This window comes from Natator depressus, chromosome 2 (genome assembly GCF_965152275.1).
Source record: "Natator depressus isolate rNatDep1 chromosome 2, rNatDep2.hap1, whole genome shotgun sequence".
NCBI classification, from domain to species: Eukaryota; Metazoa; Chordata; order Testudines; family Cheloniidae; genus Natator; species Natator depressus.
The window spans coordinates 256192205-256213366 of NC_134235.1; the positions used below are offsets into that span (position 1 = coordinate 256192205).

Consider the following 21162-nt stretch of genomic DNA (forward strand, 5'->3'; position numbering starts at 1 on the left):
GATTGGCAGCACACTGAATTTTTAATGGAACCCACCATTATCAAACACCCCCTCTTAGATTTTAGGTATGGCCCAAGTTTAACAGGAATAATTTAACTCCATGCAAAATGCAAAGTCGTTCCATGGAGTAAAGAGAAAGGGCTCAGCCATGAGGAGCAGACAGATATGTTTCTTCCGCCCTCACCATGTTGTAAATATTAGGAGCCTTTTGTGCAAAACTCACGGCTAAAGTGAGTTCTTCCCTAAGACAGACACATGGAGTAATCCTGACCTATCCTGTTGAGGAAATCCACTACACGTGCCCTTTAAGAATAAAGCTGCATTCCTTTAAACCAGAGGTGGGCGAACTACGGCCCGTGGACCACATCTGGCTCGTGGGACCCTCCTGCCTGGCCCCTGAGCTCCTGGCCCGGAAGGCTAGCCCCTGGCCCCTCCCCTGCTGTTCCCCCTCCCCCTCAGCACGCCACGCCACGCTCTGGGGAGCTGGGCAGCGCAGTTGCAGAGCCACAGACTGACCCGGTACTCTGGGCGGCACGGCTGCAGCGCCGCCAGCCACCGGTGCTCCAGGCAGCGTGGTAAGGGGGCGGGGGGGGGGGGGTTGGATAGAGGGCAGGGGAGTTTGGGGGTGTGGTCAGGGGTGGGGGTTGGATAGGGGTCAGGGGAGTCAGAGGGTGGGGAACAGGGGGGTTGGATGGGGCAGGGGTCCCGGAGGGGCAGTCAGGAATGAGAGGGGGGGTTGGATGGGGTGGCGGGTCCAGGGGACAGGGAGCAGGGGGTGGTGGATGGGGCAGGAGTTCCAGGGGGGCCATCAGCGGGCAGGGAACAGGGAGGGTTGGATGGGGCAGGAGTCCCGGGGGAGCTGTCAGGGGGTGAGACGCGGGCGGGTCAGATAGGAGGCGGGGGCCGGGCCACACCTGGCTGTTTGGGGAGACACAGCCTCCCCTAACTGGCCCTCCATACAATTTTGGAAACCCAATGTGGACCTCAGGCCAAAAAGTTTGCCCACCCCTGCTTTAAACAGAACTGATGGTTTGTGATCAGTCCCTTCGAGTCACTCATTCATTTTCAAAAATCGTACAGAGCAGATTCTGCTTCCAGGAGATGTCCTCCAATGGGAACAGGATCAAACTCTAAATTACGTCATAGATGGCTAAGCAAAATATATTAAACATTTTCGCCAGAAGCTCTCACGAGCTGCTCATTGTATTCCTTTTCAAGCAATCATTTGCTCAGTCACGATCACTGATGATGTTGTAGGGATTTGGAAAGTGCATTATTAGGTCCTGCCTGAATACAGCACTTCAGCACGAGTCGGCCCATAGGGCTACTTACTTGCTTAAAGTTAAGCACATTCTTAAGTGCTCTGCTCATTCAGAGTCTTTAGAGGTTTATCATGGACTGAGATTTATGGGTCTAATCCTGGAAGCTCTTGAATGCACCCTGCAAAGCCACAGTAGGAATTGAGGACATCTAGGCACCTGGCAGGATCAGGTTCTCTGCGAGAGCAACAGAGCAGAAAATGGGGCAGTTATTCATTTACTTTTTTACTTTAGCTGGTCCAGTGACACCTAGGCCGATAAATCACTCAGCCATGTTCCCAGGGGTCAGGATTACACTTCTGCTCCTTGTTACCAGAGTTCATTCCCAACAAAGCCACAGACGCACTCAGTTTTGTACAAGTCAGATACATGATGAAAAAAACACATTGCCAACGTATTTCTTACACAGAGTGTTTGAAAAAGAGAAACCCTTCTAGTTGGAGCCACACTGTGTTTAGGGTCCTAGCCCGGCTTGCCTCACTGACATGAATAGCCTCATGGAAGTCAGTGGTGGTGTCTAGACTGGGCTTCTTTTCCTAAGATTTCCCCACTTCTCCCAACATCGGTTCACTTTCGCCCGCAGAACTAGAGCAGACAAGGTGCCAGCGGCCACTGGCATTGTTAAGCACCATGTTGCATAGACTTGGTCTGCATTAGCATTGCATTGTGGGTATCTCCAGTGGTAAATTTTAGCCAAAATAACCTGGTGTAGACAAGTCCAGTGGAACTAGTCGTGTGAGCAAGGCAAGGGAATTTGGTCCTTAAACTGCCTTTTTGTGAATGGTCCCTCTCCTGTCCCCATTAAAGTCAAGCGGGCAGATTCTCAGCTTGGGTCAGATGAAGTAAATGAAGCTGAACCAAGTGACACCAGCTGAGGATCTGGCCCAAGGGCTGGCGATTTGACCCCCAAGAGAGGAAGATCAGCCACCATTCTGAGTTGGTGGGTTTTTTGGTGGGGGTGGGAAGTTGTAAAAATCATCGTGTGGTTGATATTACATTATATATATCTGTAGCTCACACAATATTTGTATATTTGTGTGTGTATATATACTTAAATATACGTCTCCACACACACGCCGTACACACTATGCATTGATCTATTTGTCTGCAACTATTTCTAAGCTTTTGATTAAAACAAAAGTACTTGACAACAAAATTTGTCAGCACTGGTCTTCTGATCTCTACCAAGAGTTAACACAGACATTAGAAACTTTGAATTTCATTTTACTGGTTGCTTAAAGGCACTTTTGCTTAAGATGTGCAGTAGCAGTGTTAAAAAACGTCTAACTGCTGCAATTCCCACCAGCTCTGGAACGAATGCTACACTGCAGCATCATTACAGTGCAAATTTACTGCAAATGCGATGTAGCAATTGATCCCGGTTGCTTTGCAGTTCAACACTGATTGGGGGAAAGAAAGGATACAACATTTACTGCAACGCTAATCACTCAGGGTGGCGTACATTCTTTAAAATATGGCTACTGTGCTTCTGACAGTCTTCATGTTCCGTTAATGCATGGTTAGAGCTCCTGGCTGCAACCTCTGTTGAGTTCATCTCCAATGACTGCTTGTTAGTGCATGTAAGAATCCAGGCAGGAAACGAGCCAGGCCAGTGGATCGTGGCCATTTATGTAACATCTCACCATTTTCCCCTTTAACAGAGGAATTCAAATTAATTGGAGGAAGGACATTTAGTAATTAAACAGTTCTCAACACAAGTACAGTACTATAGCCTCATGATGCAGGACAGGAGCAGCTCAGGGTAGTCAAGACGTTTCTTCTGAATGATCAGCAGAGTCCCCTTCCCACCAGCCAGCTCGCTTGTCAGTCCAGTCTCTGTCGCAGAGAGCTGGCAGTGGGTCATCCTCGGCAACCAGCTAGTGAGTGACATAAGAAGAAAGGCTGTTACTCCTGCCCCTAAGCAGTGCCGGGGGCGGGGAGGGGGGGAGGGCGGCACCATACAGTTTAGCCGATGGAGGTTCCCAGAGAGAATATGGACTAGGCAAGAAAGGGAATGTCTTTGTTAACACACCAGAAGACATTATTCAAATGTAATGTTTGAAACAACTCATCCTTCATCTACATTGACTCCCACATACAAATTGTGCCTGTGCTCTGTGAATTGAATTCTAGACAATGCTGGAAAAAACCATGCCCCTCCTTACATTGCCTTGTCTGTGAGCTACGGTCAAGCACCTAATTATATCCATACAGAAGTCTTTCCATCTTTGCTGCTAGAACTACCTTTTTCTGAACTGGCTTTGGGCTTAGCACCTTGTTTCTCATGGGCAGTATTGACCCTGTTCTGTTCTACCACAGTCCCACCTGAAGGTGGGCTACTGGTTCTGGAAGGCTGCATGTTGGCCTGAGTAGCATTGTAGCTCTGGAATGCTATGTCTAACTGCTCCTGGGCCACCCTCAAGTGTTTATGAAGGGTGGACAGATCTGGTGGGATGTTCTCGTCTGGGCTTGTGCACTGTTGTTCTTGAGCAACGTTAGCCAAGTTCTGCTCATGGGCCAACAGGCTATTTGGAACCTTTGCAGGCTTCTCCGATTTCACGACCAGGTTATACTCGGGAGGACAGGAGATATTCTTCGAGTAGGAATAGTTGTATGGAGGCTGCCTGAAACTATTAATCTTTCTGTTGCGAATGGCATCTCTAATGGTCCCAAACCCCAAGTGGAACATTTCACACATGTTGAGCAACAGACACAGGCAGCTCACAACATACATCACCAGGAGGAAGATGGTCTTCTCTGTTGGCCTTGACACAAAGCAGTCCACAGTGTGAGGGCAAGGGGCTCTGTTGCAGACGAAATACGCTTCCACCTCAAAGCCATAGAGAAAATACTGCCCAACCAAGAAACAAACTTCAAATGAAGCTCTGGCAAGGAGCTGGAAGACGTAAATCTTCATCAGCCCTTCTTGCTGGATGCGTCTCCTCCCATCGTGCTTCTGCTGCTCCTTGCTCTTCTTGTTTGCTTTCGCTTTCTCCTCATTTTCCACCGTGTTATCGGAGATCATGGGCTCCTCTTCGTCTGCTTCCAAAGGGTCTTCCAAGTTACGGACAGCCTGCCAGTTCAAAGCAAACTGCTTTTTCTTTTTCTTGAGTACCTTAAGCCTCTTCTCCTCCTCGGAGGACCTAGCGATCCTGTGGATGGCATAGCCCAGGTACATGATGGAAGGGGTTGAGATCATGATGATCTGGAAGACCCAGAACCTGACATGTGACAGCGGTGCAAAGGCATCGTAGCAGACATTGTCACAGCCTGGCTGCTTGGTGTTACATGTGAACTTGCTCTGTTCATCTGAGTATATGGACTCCCCTCCGACAGCTGTCAGGACAATACGGAAGACAATCAGTACGGTGAGCCAGACCTTCCCCACAAAAGTGGAGTGATTGTGAATTTCTTCTAGCAGGCGGGTGAGAAAACTCCAGCTCATGTTGGTCATAAGGGCTAATCATTTATAACCTGCAAGAAAAGCAGGAAGAAAAAACATAACATATAAGTTCATGTAGCTCTGTTTGTTCATGGCAACAGACCTCATTATAATAGTGGCATTGGGACATAGCAGGATGATATCAGAGTGAAGTCATTTTATTCCAGAGATCAGCATCACTATTATGAGAGGCTCAGCATAAGTGGAATTTTAATTTGTACATTGCAAGGCACTGAAACAATTAAGAGTTTTACTTTACATCACTATATCCAAGCTCATTGTAAGTAGTTTCCATTATTTGCACAAATAAGTGCAGTACACTGGATATGTTTAGGCCATGATCTTATAGTGATCTCCCATGGACAAACCCCTTCACTCAATGGGACTCCATGTGGGTTGAGAGGTCTGTCCATTCATTGCAGGATCAGGGCCTTATACTATAAACAAACTGATGGCCATTTAGGAATCTCACAATTGTCACTATGCTGCCACCAGCACTTTGAACTTGATGACGTAGGGACAGAGATCTGATTCTCCTACTCCAATAACACAGGTCCCCCTACCACTTGAGCTAAATGCTAACTGAGACTCTCTGTGAGCAATACAGATCCTATGACACAGCTGAATAGCTATGATTCTATCAGTGGAGTGCCTAACATGCTAGTAGTCAATTACAATATATAAGAGATAGTCAATAGGTGCATAAACACTGAAAGCAGGTATCTGTACACATCACACACACAAAAGCTACACTAAAAGAACATCATTAAGGTTGACAAAAACAACGAGGAGTCTGGTGGCACCTTAAAGACTAACAGATTTATTTGGGCATAAGCTTTCGTGGGTAAAGGTTTTTTACCCATGAAAGCTTATGCCCCAAAAAATCTGTTAGTCTCTAAGGCGCCACTGTACTCCTCGTTGTTTTTGTAGATACAGACTAACACGGCTTCCCCCCGATTATTAAAGTTGCAAAGTCAAGCAGTCAAAGGTAAGGAGATGCCAGAATTAAGGTCGCCTGTGTAACCTTAACTTGGCCCCCTTGTGCATATGCATTAAGACACAGTCTTTAATCAAAAGATCTCATACTATATTTTCCACAGAACCAGGGGTGGTGCTGGGGGCAGGGGGTTTACCAAGGAAATACTGTTTGAATGTAACCAGAGAAATCTATCTATGGCACCTGTAGCAACTGCCATTCTCTGACTGCCTCGTTCTGAAGGCAGAGCAGAGAGAGCAGCAGCTGCTGCCCTGCCCGGGCTGGGGGCAGAGGTGCCCAAGAGCAGTCCCTGGCCTGTCCCCGCCCACTGGGGCATGCTGCCCAAGGCAGCTCCCTGAAGGCTCTGTCAGCCCCAGAGTTGGGTCCCCCACCGCTTGGGTGGCTCTTACCCATAGTGGCTGTGAGCACTGCGTGGCTCTGGCTTCCAATGGGGCCAGGGGACAAGGCCATGGATGGTCACTACTTGTGTGTTCCTCATTTTCTGGAAGCCCAATTTGAGACCCTGGAGTCTGTGCTGAGCACTCACAGTTGCAACTGAAGTCAATGGGCGCGGTGCCTTGAACAAATAAACTGCTGTTTAATGCTGAAAAATCAAGTCCTCATCATCTCACCCAAATTTACACTTTTAATCTGAATCTCTCTGTGCCTCAGCCCTCCATCTGTAAAATGGGGATAACACCACTCCCACACCTCCCAGGGGTGTTGTGAAGATAAATTAATTAATGTTTATGAAGCACTGGATACTACAGTGATGAGCACCATAGAAAATCTCACAAGGAAATTAATAAGAGCAGGGTTTGAATAGTGTGTGGTAAATAAGTCATGGAGCTGCACACTGAACAACGAGGCTAAAACAAAATACTGAATAGCGCTGCTCACTAAGTGGGCACTGTCCAGGCTGTTCACTGAATGAGGCAGATGTCCTGTGGAAAAAACAGTATATGATCATGTCATTAAAGACGGTATCATAATGCATGCATATGAGGGAACTGAAATAAGGTTGCACAGGCAACCTTAACTCTGGCAGTTCCCGACCTTTGCGTGCTTGACTTTACAACCCTAATAATGTTCTTTTGACAGGTTTTGTGTTAATGTCCTAGGTTTTTTAAAATGCAAACTGAAAAAAACAAAAATGTCATCGTGTGGCATCATATTGACACCCACGAGCCCTCCGCAGGGTTGGAACCTTTAGATCCATCACACAGAGCTCTGCCATGTGAGCTAAGGGAGTAGTAGGTTGTCATGCGCTGCGTGGACCAGGCTCACAGAGGGACGAGATGCACACTTTGCCGGTGGGTTTCACAGGTATTGCTGACAGCAGAGGAATGGGGAGACTCAGGAATCTGGGTTCCAGTCCAGGCTCTGGAAGGACATGTGCTCTAGTGGCTCAGACTCTTCTGTCCGTTCCCCACAAACCTGACCCCTTCTGCCCTGTTCCTCACACCTGCCCCATCCCTGGCTCCTTGCCCCAGACTCATTCTCCTTGTCTACCCAGTCCCAATCTCCCCCCCTGGGCTAGCTATCCAAGTCCCTGTATCTCCTCCTCCCCACACACCCCTCAAATGTCCCCTATCACTGCAGTACTTGAGCATGCAAGAATTGTTATCCTCACAACACCCCCATGAGGCAGAACAGTGTTCTCATCCCCATTTTACAGACGGGGAACTGAGGCACGGAGAGGCTAAGTGACGTGCCAAAGGTCATGCAGGAAGCCTGTGAAGCAGCAGGGAATTGAACATGGCTCTCCCAAGTCATAGTCAAGTACCTTAACCACTGGATTGTCTTTTCTTCTCTCCCACATTTCTATCACTGGTTCCCAGACCCAGTCTCTCCCAGCCTGCAGTCCCAGTCTCCTTCCCCAAGCTGTTCCAGCCTCCCCTCCCCACAACTACCAGTCCCAGCCTCCCCACCCAACTAATTCCAGATGCCTCTCCCTCCCCCGCTCTGTCTCAATCTCCTTTCCATTCCAGTCCCAGCCTCCTCTCTCCTCCCCACTCCAGCTCCCAGTCCCAGTCTCCCCTCCATCCTACGGTCCCCAGTCTCCTTGCCCAGCCAGTCCCAGTTTCTCTCCCATCCAGTCCCAATCTCCCCCCAAATCCCAGCTGCAGTACCATAGATAGATTTCTCTGGTTACATTCAAACAGTATTTCCTTGGTAAACAACCACTGCAAATCCCTCAGGGCAGGGACCCTCTTTGTGTTCTATATTTGTACAGCCCCGAGAGTAGTTGGGTCCTGGTTTACGACTAGGGCACCTAGGCACTGCTGGAATATAAACAATAATCATGGTTGGATGCATGCATCAGAAGATGCAAGTACTCAGAACCAGCTGCAGTGAGCTTGGGGATGTCAGTTTACGGCGGTGACACGCCTGTTGGTTTTAACTTCACTTGCATCAGACCAGTGTCTTGAAACAGGCTGCAAGGTAACAGCGAGTTTTGGGATCCTATATGTAAGCAGAGTCAGGATGAGCTCCACCCTGACATCTGGTGGTGAGGTGTGGCAAGTTGTGGAAAAGAACTTCAGGGGCTGATCTCATTTGCATAGGCACACCCACCCTGCCTAGAATGAGGCCATAGCTGCCCAAATGGTCACTTTGGCTGCTGTGGGATCCCCAGTGTCTCTGTTATTGGGGCAGGAAGAATAAATTGTTATTACCCTGATTATGGGAATCAAGGACAGTGGAACTGTACTTGGCCTTTTGTTATGATGGAGGGACTCGCCATCAACTAAGTAGTACTTGCTAGGCAAAGGACTTGGGTTCCAAAACTCTGTGAATTGAGAGAGAGAGTGAGAGGTAGACTAGGGACAGGTATTAATATTTGGTGGTATGGGCCCCCTGGTGAGGGCCTTACATGTTAATTGCACTTCCTTCTCTCCACTGTGGAATATCAGAGCTAATTTTGATTCCATTAGGAGTCTAGTTACAGGCTGCTGAGCTGAATTCACTTTGGGCTAATGGTGCACCAGCACTGAGGCTCCCCTACTCCAAGCTGAAATCACAAAAGAGCTAAACTTACTAAGAGCTGAAATCACTGAGTGTTGTGTTAAGTAGTGGGGGAGCCTGAAGATATATGGTGGAGCAGTTTGCGGGACGGCGAGCAGAGCGGCTTGTGGAGCAGAGCAGTTTGCAGGACGGCTGGCAGAGCATTGCAGTTTGCGGGACGGCGAGCAGAGCAGCTCGTGGAGCAGAGCGGCTGGTGGAGCAGAGCAGTTTGTCAGATGCCTAGAGCAGCTCATGGGGCGGCTGGCAGAGCGGAGCCCCATGGAGAGGTGGGGCCATCAGCTTTAGACCACGTAAGGTGCCCCTTAACCCTCCCCCCGCCAATCTCCACCCAGGTTGGGAGGTAAAACTCTGCAGATAAACTTTTGAACTCTGGGGCTGCCCTGACCAGGGACAGAGACTTTTGGGTCGTTGGACTTTTGGGACTTTGGGTGATTTTGGGTTGCTGGACTCAAGAACCAAAGGGAAAGGACATACCCCAGTTTGCTTGGGATGGGTTTTGCTCATGGGTTGTGTTATGAATCCTGTTGGTGGTGTTTCCCCAACATAATGCCACATTGTTCCTCTCTGTTATTAAAAGGCTTTTTGCTACACTCAGACTATGTGCTTGCGAGAGGGGAAGTATTGCCCCTTGGAGGCGCCCAGCGGGGGTGGTATATATTTGTCCCAGGTCACTGGGTTGGGGCTCGAGCCGGTTTTGCATTGTGTTATTGGAATGGAACCCCTAGATAGTGAACCCGGCCCTTGTTGCTGCCAACTCTGACAGGCAGAAGGGTTACATTTTCATTACTATAGGGCAGTGGAGAAAGTGGGTGTGTCAGAGTTCCCCGTATTCTGAACTGACAGCGATCCTACACTATCCTGCTCGCCCGTGCCACTCGGTCAGCAGCTGATACAGGAAAGAATGAATTATGGACCTGATCCCGAGTGGTGCTGCAGGGCTAGAGGATGTTCAACATCCTGCAGAATCCAGCTCTGATTCCTGAAGCCCGTTTTGTAAGCGAGCCAAGAAACACAAAACCAAGCAAACAAGAGCAGGATTATTTTTTTCCCCAGAGTAATGAAGCTTTTGAAAACCCTTTAAAAACCAGGTGCTTAAGAAAGTTTAAATCAAATACAAGCCCTGTAAAGAATCACACATAAAGCAATCACTTAAAAGCATGTGAGTATTGTAAGAGGCAGACGACTGGGAAGGAACAGTATATTATTATTATACAAATTTGGGGTTAGCATTAGCTTTATTTTTAATAGGACCTCCCCACTTTCCCTTTTCAGGGCCCAGCTACTCAGACACACAGATAAAGGCAAGTAGACATTACTGCCTGATTTGCAAGCACACCTCATTAGGGTAAGCTCTGGACCTCTACAAGAGTAGTGCCCACAGCATCCATGTGGGGGTAGTTACTGCAGGGCACTTTGCTGTGCCCTGCTATTCACACCCCCTTGGTCTGAACTGTGAGGCAGTGTAGATGTCATTCGGTCCGGCACTTTGTGTGTCCCTCCCCACCCCCCCGGGTGTTTGGGCCAGAGACAGAGATTGATGAGCCAGCTAGAGCCTCAGTTATCAGCAATGGGTTTCTTAGCTCAGGCAGGAGCAGCCCATGCATCTCAAACCAGAGATTCAATACATTCTGCTGACGACCCACCCAGGGGAGCGGCATAACATCTACATGCCTTCATTGGTGCCTGCAAATAATTGCTCCATAATTATAGTGCAAAATTATTGACAGGCCCAAATTGCAGATGCAACATGGGAAGCTGTTTGTTCTGTTTGCTTTTTATAAATCAGGATCTTCTGAACCTGCTTTTAAAAAAAAAAAAATCGAGAGCAAAATGAGATTGCTGTTTTCAGACTCCCAACTACATTACTGCCATTTACAGAAATGTGCTTTGCAAGGAATCCAGTTTGAATGAATTACTCTTGCTCTGCACCAAGCCCCGTCAGCATGCTTGGTACCGTCTGCAACCCAAAGGAAGACACTGTCCCTGACCCATGTAGTTTGCATTCTAAAGCAGGGCAGCAATACACATCACACACATTGGGCCTGGCTCGGCATCACAGATGTCCAGAGGTGAAAGTAAGCTGGTCTGGTCTGGTACGGCGTACCGGCAAGAGCCAGTATGCCATGCCAGACCGGACTGGCTTCCCCGGCGGTGATTCAAAGGGCCCGGTGCTCCTGCCACTGCGGGGAGCCCCGGGCCCTTTAAATCACCTCCGGAGCTCCGGCAGTGGGGCTCGGGCAGGGTCTCCCTGCAGTGGCCGGAGCACCGGGCCCTTTAAATCTCCGCCTGAGCCTGGCTGTTGGAGCCCCGGGGCTCGGGCAGCCGGGCCCCAGCAGGGATTTAAAATGCTTGGAGCTCTGCAGTCACTCCTGAGGCCTGAGCTCCCACCGCCTCTGCAGCGGGGTGATTTAAAGGCCCCAGGTCTCCCAGCCAGAGCCCCGGGGCCTTTAAATCGCCGCTTCCGGTTGAGGCCACGCCCCCATTCAGGACTCCAGCGTACCAGTAAGTCCTTTACGTTACTTTCACCCCTGCAGATGTCACAGATGCACTTCCATCGATGCAGGTTCTGGCCCCTCAAGCACGAGGAGTGAAATAAATCCTAGCTCCACTGAGCAGTGTGTGCATGTTAATACAAACACAAAAAGCCCAACCAAGGCAGAACACTCCACCAAAACACACACTTCTCCTGGGGAGATGATGAGAGAAAGAACGAACCCATTTGTAAGAGATGGGAGTTATGTCACTTAAAGCATGACTGGAAGGTGCTCAGAGGTGCGATGAGGAGGGCAGTATAAGAAACTATGCCAAACAGAAATCAATGGCAAAACTCCCATTGACTTGAAGGGCGCCAGGTAGGTTATCAGAAGATTGTCTAATCCAGAGCTCCCCAACCTGTGAGACATGCCCCCTGTGTGTGTGGGGGGGGGGGGGCAGCCTTCACAGGGGGCAGAGAGGGACCTCCACCCAAACCCAGTCCACTCCCAGCTCTGCTTTGGCCCCGCCCCCAGCCGAGGCCCCGAAACCTGGCCCCAGCCGAGGCCTCTGGCTGCAGCTCTGTTCCCAGCCCCAGCCCCAGCTCCACTCCCGTCCCCAGCGGCAGTCCTAGCCTCAGTCTCCTTACCCCTGGCCGTGTCCCCACCTCCCCCCCAGGAGCCGCGGCCCCGCTCCCAGTCCCAACTCGGAGGTGGGGGGGGGGGCCGCAACCCTGAAAAGTCTGGGGACCACTGTTCTAATCTCTTAGCAGAACACATGTCCTTCTGCCCTTCCCCCTGACTCTCGCACACACATTTCTTTTTGGAGGACTCTTGTGTTTTAAAGCCACCAGCTGCCTTCTCATTCTGCTAAAGACCATATTGGTCTTGAAAGAGTCCAGGACAAAGCGCCAACTACCTGCAATGCCTATTGAAGGCAATGGGAGCTGCCGGGGCTCAGAAGCATGCAGGATTTTGGTCCTATTTGGATACCCCCATTCAGCCAGCGATACCCCTTAGGCAGAGCTCCCCCATGTAGATCGTTCACACTCCTGGCCAGGAACCATCTGCCTGGAGGGGGCAGTGCATGCAGCTGCTGCTGGCTGTAATGTAGGGCACATTAATGCTGCTGGTCAATGGAATTATGCGAGGGATGAATCCAGCCCGTTTCGTTTACTCACCTATTGTATTTAAGGGCCAAATCCTGAGCGTTTTTCTGCAGTAGAACACAATGCATTTTCATGCCTTGCCCCAAGCATTTTCAACCAAAGATGACCAAGCGATCCTGCTATACATGATACAAGTAAAACTGATGGACCCAGTTCTGATCTCATGCACACTAGGTTTGCTGTCGAAAGCAGAATCAGGCCCCATTGGTTTTGGTTATTCCTTTCTAGCCAGAGGGATGGCTTGAAATTCTCATCCCCTACCCTGTACATAGATCTGGGCTAGAATCAGCTTTCCAAAAGCTCTTATCATTTTATCTGAATTACTGATGTTTTCCTATAGTCTTCCTTTCTAAGGACCCAGTTCTGGATCATTGAAGTCAATTAGAGCTTTCCCTGAACCATTTGAAATCAGTGCATGTCGGATTGGGACCAATGTGACGTTTGTTTTTTGTTTGTTTTGGTTTTTTGACATCTAAATTCTGTCTCTTTGCAAAGACTCCTCCATTTTTTCTACTGATGTTTCTTAGGATATGAGCCAAATACAACACTGCTGCTCGCTCAACAAACAGCCTTGATTCTACCACAGAAGATAACAATCAGATCCAGGTCTTGAAATATAGTGAAAATTCTTTTACTGTCCAGAGGTCTGGTGTAAAGTCAAATGGAAATTTCCAGTGCTACTATTTTTATACATAATAAGCCCTTTATAAACACAGACCCACCAGTCTTTAAAATCCTACTGGCTGCAAGACTCCTAATAATAATAATAATAATTAATAATAATAATCTAGCACTTTCCATCAACAGAGCTTTACAAAGGAGGAGAGTGTTGTTATCCGCATATTACAGATTGGGGAAACTGAGGCAAAGAGGCAAAACAGTTACCCATGTTTACAAAACAGGTCAGGGGCAGAGATGGGAGTAGAACCCACGTCACCTGTCTCCCACACCACAAGTCTAGCTGTTGAATCCCAATGTCTCTCAAAAGCCTTCTTGGTCAAATTGTGCATTTCCAGCCATGAACGTGAACCAATCCAGCAAACTAAAAGGGTAGATTGTAAGCTCTTCGGGGCAGGGACCGCATTTTTGTTCTGTGCTTATACAGCACCTAGCACAATGGAATTCCGATCCATCATTAGGGCTCCAAGGCACTCCAGTAATACCAGTACTATATAATAATAGTGTGCACAGGTAGGGGGCAGAGTTCTGTTGTGAGTTACTGTGAAATGGTGCTTCATAAAGACTAAGCAGCGGTAATTACAGTGTCTTTGTTGGACACAAGCGTAATCAAGCTGTAACTCAAGAAAATGCTATCACATTATCCTGTGATAAGAAAAGGAGGACTTGTGGCACCTTAGAGACTAACAAATTTATTTGAGCATAAGCTTTCGTGAGCTACAGCTCACTTCATCAGATGCATTCAGTGGAAAATACAGTGGGGAGATTTATATACATAGAGAACACGAAACAATGGGTGTTACCATACACACTGTAACGAGAGTGACCAGGTAAGGTGAGCTATTACCAGCAGGAGAGCAGGGGCGGGGCGGGGGGAAACCTTTTGTAGTGATAATCAAGGTGGGCCTTTTCCAGCAGTTGACAAGTATGTCTGAGGAACAGTGGGGGCGTGGGGAGGGGATAAACGTGGGGAAATAGTTTTACTTTGTGTAATGACCCATCCACTCCCAGTCTCTATTCAAGCCTAAGTTAATTGTATCCAGTTTGCAAATTAATTCCAATTCAACAGTCTCTCGCTGGAGTCTGTTTCTGAAGTTTTTTTGTTGAAGTATTGCCACTTTTAGGTCTGTAATTGAGTGACCAGAGAGACTGAAGTGTTCTCCAACTGGTTTTTGAATGTTATAATTCTTGACGTCTGATTTGTGTCCATTTATTCTTTTACGTAGAGACTGTCCGGTTTGACCAGTGTACATGGCAGAGGGGCATTGCTGGCACATGATGGCATGTATCACATTGGTAGATGTGCAGATGAACGAGCCCCTGATGGGGTGGCTAATGTGATTAGGCCCTATGATGGTGTCCCCTGAATAGATATGTGGACACAGTTGGCAACGGGCTTTGTTGCAAGGATAGGTTCCTGGGTTAGTGGGTTCCTGGGTTCTGTTGTGTGGTGTGTGGTTGCTGGTGAGTATTTGCTTCAGGTTGGGGGGCTGTCTGTGAGCAAGGACTGGCCTGTCTCCCAAGATCTGTGAGAGTGATGGGTCGTCCTTCAGGATAGGTTGTAGATCCTTGATGATACATTGGACAGGTTTTAGTTGGGGGCTGAAGGTGATGGCTAGTGGCGTTCTGTGTCTCCAACGAGAGACTGCTGAATTGGGCTTAATTTGCAAACTGGATACAATTAATTTAGGCTTGAATAGAGACTGGGAGTGGATGGGTCATTACACAAAGTAAAACTATTTCCCCATGTCCCGTCCTCCCCCTCCCCCTCCAGACGTTCTTGTCAACTGCTGGAAATGGCCCACCTTGATTATCACTACAAAAGGTCCCCCCCACTGCCCACTCTCCTGCTGGTAATAGCTCACCTTAAGTGATCACTCTGGTCACAGTGTGCATGGTAACACCCATTGTTTCATGTTCTCTATGTATATAAATCTCCCCACTGTATTTTCAACTGAATGCATCCGATGAAGTGAGCTGTAGCTCACGAAAGCTTATGCTCAAATAAATTTGTTAGTCTCTAAGGTGCCACAAGTCCTCCTCTTCTTTTTGCGAATACAGGCTAACACGGCTGCTACTCTGAAAATTATCCTGTGACAATGCAGAAAGCAACTCATGCCACTTCTGGATTTCCTGAGTTGAACAACAAGAGCAAGAAGGAAAAACACCCCAAATTCATTACATAATTTTTGTTGGCAGTATTGTTGTAGCCATGTCAGTCCCAGGATATTAGAGGGACAAGGTGGGTGAGATAATATCTTTTATAGGGCCAACTTCTGTTGGTGGAAGAGACAAGCTTTTGAGTTTAAACAGAACTCTTGTTCTGGTCTGGTCCGGGAAGGGTACACAGATGTACTCCCCTAGAATATATGTTAACTACTTATGCTAAACAATCTGTTCCACCTTGTATTTAGCTGTAAAACTCTGAGTACCTTCCCCAGACCCGAAGAAGACCTCTGTTGAGCTTGAAAGCTTGTCTCTTCCACCAACAGAAGTTGGTCCAATAAAAGATATCACCTCACCCACCTTCTCTCTCTTACATGATTTTTGTCTGCTCTTTAAACTCTAATGGTTAAAATTTTAAGGGCTCTTTAACACAGCATCTAGTTTGGGGTCAATTGTGGGCAAAATTACAAGCTCAGTTATTTGCAGGCATAAATTCCGTGTATTCAGTCAACCTTTAATGGAGGGAGGGTAGGAAGAAACTTGCCTTCTGAGCAGGCTATGTTATAATTGACCACTTCAGGCTTTCTTGCATCTTCCTTCAAAGTACTTAGTGCTGCCCACTGGTGGTGACAGGATACCGAACTAGATGGAGCAGTGGTCTGATCCAGCTCATACTTAGACATCATTTACCTCTGCAATTCATTGCAAGCACAAAATTAGAGGCTACTTCAAAAATCGGGCCCCAATTTGAATGGTCCAACCTCTTCAGTGACGTGGGCTGCGTGCGCAGTTGTGTGGCACCTCCGCGGGCCATATACAGAAACAAAACGGCGTCCTCCATGCGGCGTATCCTCGCACGCACCATACGTGAGAGGTCACACCGTGCGGAGGACACCATTTTGTGGCACAGGTCTCTGGCACGTGCCACATTTCACTTCGATGCTCCCTATATTCCAGGTAGCTGCCGCTGTGGGAGCAGATGCCTTGAGGACTGGAGGGAATTGTCCTGTGGGCTGGATGCGGCCGCTGGGCTGCCAGTGGGACTATAGAGTATTGCCTTTTAGTTCACTGTTCATTAAATGGGATTCAGACTTTCAGTAAATTGTGGTTTACCATCAAAAATATTCCTCGTGCCCTTCCTCAGTCAAATATACACCCTTCCTAGCAGGGCTGGCTCCAGGCACCAGCTTTCCAAGCAGGTGCTTGGGGTGGCAGTCCGTGTCCCGCGGCAGCAATTCGGTGGCAGGATTCGACCAGTATGGTTACAAGGTCAGATTGCAAAGCAAGGATTTAAGGAATTGATTCTGTTCTCTCTGAAGTCATTGGCAAACTTCCCATTAACGCCAGTGGAAGCAGATTTGGGAGACTTAAACTCTTTTAAATGTTCACAAGCCAAATGGTGTACGTGTGTGTGTGTGTGTGGGGGGGAGATTGCAAAGTAATTGAATTAATTAAGGAATAATGGCTTCTGACCACAGGCAATTAACCCTCTTATTTGATTCCTATAATAGTCAATGTAAACTTTTAACAAACTATTCAGTTATCAGCAGAAATTGAGCCCAGTGTATTTTAAAGCTCCTGCAAACCCTTAACCCTGTGTGTAAACGTATGCGGGATTAGGGACTTATTTTGCATGTAGTAGCTTCTTTAATTCCCAGTGCAATACTTTTGCCTCCATCATTCTGGAAGAACCAGGCAAATTCATACATTCCCAACAGCCATGTTATAATGCTATGAGTCCACCCACCTTTCCAGGCAAAATAGCTGTCAGTAATATAACCAGCCCAGGAGACAATGAGAAGAGACACTTGGAACATTTGATCTCCAGTTGTAATGCTCAGTTTAATTTGGGGGCGCTTTTTGCAACTGTTCAACCGAGGAAACTATACAGCTGCCAAATATAATTGCGAAGGCTTTAATCATAAGGTTGTTTCTTTAAATATTCCCTTTACATTTTCAAAGAACTTATAAGATAAACCCAGTTTCCATTGTAGGATATGATCACATCAATTTACCTTAACAAACAGGACAACAGTCTGAAAATGTCATGTACCATCTTCCAGTGATGCATGCTGTCAAAGAAGAAAAACAGTACGTATTTTCCATATAGGCACCTATGTATCTTCACTGTACAATATAAGAGCCTATGTAGTCCACTCACACTGGACAAAAAGAGTAAGGAACAATTCTGCACTGGTGGGTAGGAGGAATAGATTACATAGCTTCCCTACTATTGAACTCAGACTAGATCATCGAATGGTCCCTTCTGGATTTAAAATCTATGAATCGAAAATCAAATTCAGCCTACAAAATGCACACAGAGTAACTGTTTCATTCCTAGATAACTAAACACAGACTGGGGGTCAGATTTTACTCCTTTAGGGCCTGATCCAAACCCATTACAATCAATGGGAATCTTTTCACCAACTTCAATGGACTTTGGATCAAGCCCTTATGTGGGTGAAAAAGTAACTGAGAGCAGGGGCTGGCTTGAGGGTTCAGATTCTCCTCTCGTTTACACCAGTGCAGGCTACACTGTGGGGTCATACAGTGTAACCAAGAAGAGAATTTGGAACTAAAGGGGAACTCTTAAAATAGATGCTAAAATAAGTGAAATAAGACAAATGTTTCTGCTAGCCAGAGTTCTCTCCTGATTTTCCAAGCCAATCTTTTCACCCTCTTGCTCTTTTCCCGTACACAAAGCATTGTACAGTCGTTTAAACTGAAGGGAAAGTGCTATGGAAAAGCTACTCACGGAGACATTGTGTTTCTTGCTGAGGGCTCTCCCAGCAACCAAGGATCAGAAAGTTTCCTGCTATTCGTGTCCTTTTCCTTTCCTTAGACAAACGTACCGACGTCTCCCCAAACCCATACCCTGCCAGTTTGGAAGGAGACTTTATGGTAAGTATTTAAACATCCTGTCGGTCTCCGCCTCTCTGACAGCTAAGCGCCCATCCCCCGAGAATCCTGCCTGTCCGAGTCAGGAAAACAGCTAAAAGCAATGTCCCATTTTCCCTCCTCCCCCTTCTCTGATATCTATAGGAAGGTCTCGGAACAAAGACTGAATAGAGCATGTAGGAATGAATTCCAGTGTCCTCATTCACAAGGGACTCCAACGGTGCGAGGAGGTGGAACATGCTACACAAGCAGGAGTAAAAACATTTTAAAAAACCCATCGCCCAGTGCTTTCCTCGGGATACTGCCTGGAATTTCGCTGTGTTTTTCTTAAGCAAGTTAATTGCATAAGTTCATGGCATCAGTAACAGATTTGTGAGATAGAAAGCATGACTAATAAGGAACATATGGAAAACATATGTCGATGAAAGATCCATGTGTGGAAAACAAAAAGACACCTTAATAAGAAAAAAACATTTCAGGCCATTCTGCACTGTGCTAATGACTTAGGCTTCCTCTGAAGTGAGCACTGCATTTGTCTAAAAGCTCACGCTGTTTGAGATCTCAGTATTCAAGCAGAATTCAGACTTTTTCCATTCCCTTTGTAGGCAGTACCAAGGATTCTAGGAGACTTTGAAAACTATGCCTGGCTTCTTGGCTTATTCTCAGAAGTGGGTGGGTGGGGGGAAGGTGGGAAATCAGAGTTTATATGAAATCCAACGCAAAGCTCCAAATTAAAAAGAAACCAAGCCCTGAAATCCATCCTACTGCCCATCTCAGGGCTACATCCTTTCCCCACTGAAGTCAATGGGACTTTTGCCATTTTGTCTTCAATGGGATCAGGATTTGGTTTCACTATAGTAGCTAAGAATAGACGGAAAGGTAAGGCAGAAAGTTTGCATAGAAGGAGTACTTGTGGCACCTTAGAGACTAACCGATTTATTTGAGCATAAGCTTTCGTGAGCTACAGCTCACTTTATCGGATGCATCCGATGAAGTGAGCTGTAGCTCACAAAAGCTTATGCTGAAATAAATCGGTTAGTCTCTAAGGTGCCACAAGTACTCCTTTTCTTTTTGCAAATACAGACTAACACGGCTGCTACTCTGAAACTTTGCACAGAAGGTAATTCCTGTGCAGAAGATAGGAAGCAACAGTGAGAGCCAACAAAGAATTAGAGAGGGGAAAAGACACTCCAAAATGCAATGCTAGCCAGAGAGGGAGATAAGTAACTATGGGTACGACACAGCTTTGTAAATCCAAGTCTGTGGGATCCAGGCTTGTGGACTCAGTGTTTCCAAGCCTGTGCTTGAGTGTCCACACTGCAACATTACAAAACCCCCAAAGGGATATGAAGGTTCCATTTATGTTAACACATTCTTTAAAAGTAAGAGCACCTTTTGGAACAGTTCAAGGAGATGGCATAGCGGTTTCAACTGATAATATTAACAGTATAATGCACTGTCTAGCATATATGTGCACCACCATCCTCTACTGGATGGTGTTGGAAATTATTGTCTGTTTGTCATAAGCTCTCTACGGCTACCAGGGATTCTCCTTTACCTCTTCTCAGCACCTGTGGTTTTGCAGCAGGAGGATGCAAAGTCTTACAGCATCTTACTGTGATTTTCATGCAGAAGGTCTCAAAGTCTTTATAGTTAAAATAATATACACACTACACACAGGGATCATTTAACCCATCTCTCAAATGCAGCCATCTCCAGGGACAGGAAGTGAAAAAGAACTCTATATCCAATTGACAATACAGGGGAAATGTGAGGTGCATGAATGTAACTATGACCAGGCCACTGGCGTAAACACACTTAAGTTTGAGAAAAAGTCCATGGGATCTTTCATGACCATAAGTAGTCAGGGCCTTGGGTTTAGGTCTCATCTGGAAGGCAGCACCCCTAGAAGCACATTGTCCCGAAGCATCGTGCTGGGGTATTGGGTCCGTTTCAGAAGGAAGTGGGCCACATACTGAGTCAACCCCCCAAAGCACCTCACGGCTCCTTGGATCACTCATCCAAGTACTTACCAGGCCAGCCGTGCTTAGCTAATGAAACCTAACTGGTGCACAGACCAAGGCTGTAATGGCTACCAGAATCCAGTCTGGATCCCAAAACAGCCCATGGTCTTGTCTGCAGTTACCTGAATACAGGAGTCTGTGGGCTGATAAATGCTGCAAATCATTGGTGATATGGCCAGTGGTGCCCCCAATAGCTAAGTTGCCAGGGAACAGAAATGAAACAGGCCTAAGCAGCTAGAACATAATGCTGCTTTGATTCGACAGCCACCGCACTCTTTCTTACAGAGGCAGAAGTGGGGCTACGTTCTTTGTACTGAATAGCAATGCTTCAAACAATATAATGACACCTCATGTCTCAACAGGCTCCATGGAACCTTTTGTGACAGATCTGACGTGCCTGGATAGGAGCTCAGCTGAAAGCAAGAACGCGAACAACACGACAAACCCACTTTGCAACATGCCTACAGCCAAATTCTGCCCTTGAGTGCACATGCCTGGTTCCCACTGAAGGCAACATGGGCAACAGCAGAGTGAACTCCCCCCTGCCCTGGGATGGGGGGTGGGTGTGTGTGTGTGTGTGTGTGTGTGTGTGTGTGTGGCCTGTTATTATGTTTGCTCAGACTGTTGCTGACTTAGCCGTTTCATGGTTATTACATGTTTTGATTGACCACCTCCCAGGGCATATTGCTTCGATCTCCTTGTGTTTGGGGATTGTGCATCAGACCGTAACATGTCCCCACTGCTCTCCGAATGAGCCTCAGTCCTGAGCTGGAGGGACCAGCTCTAGGGATGAGATGGGAGTTCAGTCCTTGGCCCACATCTTCTGGCACAGCCAGCCAATGTGCTGATCATTGGTAATTATGGTGGTGTTGTGGTACAGTTATAATGGGACACCTATCCACTGGCAGCTGAACAGAAACCCCAAACTCATTTCACATAGACCATCCAATACGTCTCTTCATTTAGTGCTTTGAGATCCTCAGAGGAAAGGT

At 47.3% G+C, this 21162-nt stretch overlaps 1 protein-coding gene and 1 long non-coding RNA gene across 7 annotated transcripts in view; one reads left to right on the forward strand and one right to left on the reverse strand.

Moving 5' to 3' along the window:
* Nucleotides 1-492: 492 nt before the first annotated feature.
* LOC141983360 (uncharacterized) lies at nucleotides 493-20612 on the forward strand. Its single transcript, XR_012638353.1, has 4 exons — nucleotides 493-575; nucleotides 17243-17339; nucleotides 18091-18149; nucleotides 20533-20612. It is a non-coding gene; the product is annotated as an uncharacterized LOC141983360 (long non-coding RNA).
* Nucleotides 3255-21162, reverse strand: part of GJC2 (gap junction protein gamma 2) — a 111283-nt gene continuing 93375 nt past the window's right edge. For 4 of the 6 annotated variants that reach the window (XM_074946425.1, XM_074946422.1, XM_074946423.1 and 1 more), the window contains one exon: nucleotides 3255-4793. In XM_074946425.1, the coding sequence (XP_074802526.1) occupies nucleotides 3520-4773 (1254 nt within the window). In that variant the 5' untranslated portion in view covers nucleotides 4774-4793 and the 3' untranslated portion in view covers nucleotides 3255-3519. Of the gene's footprint in view, nucleotides 4794-17263; nucleotides 17321-18003; nucleotides 18066-21162 lie in introns of those variants that run through there. The other 2 variants (XM_074946424.1, XM_074946427.1) reach the window with 2 other exon arrangements.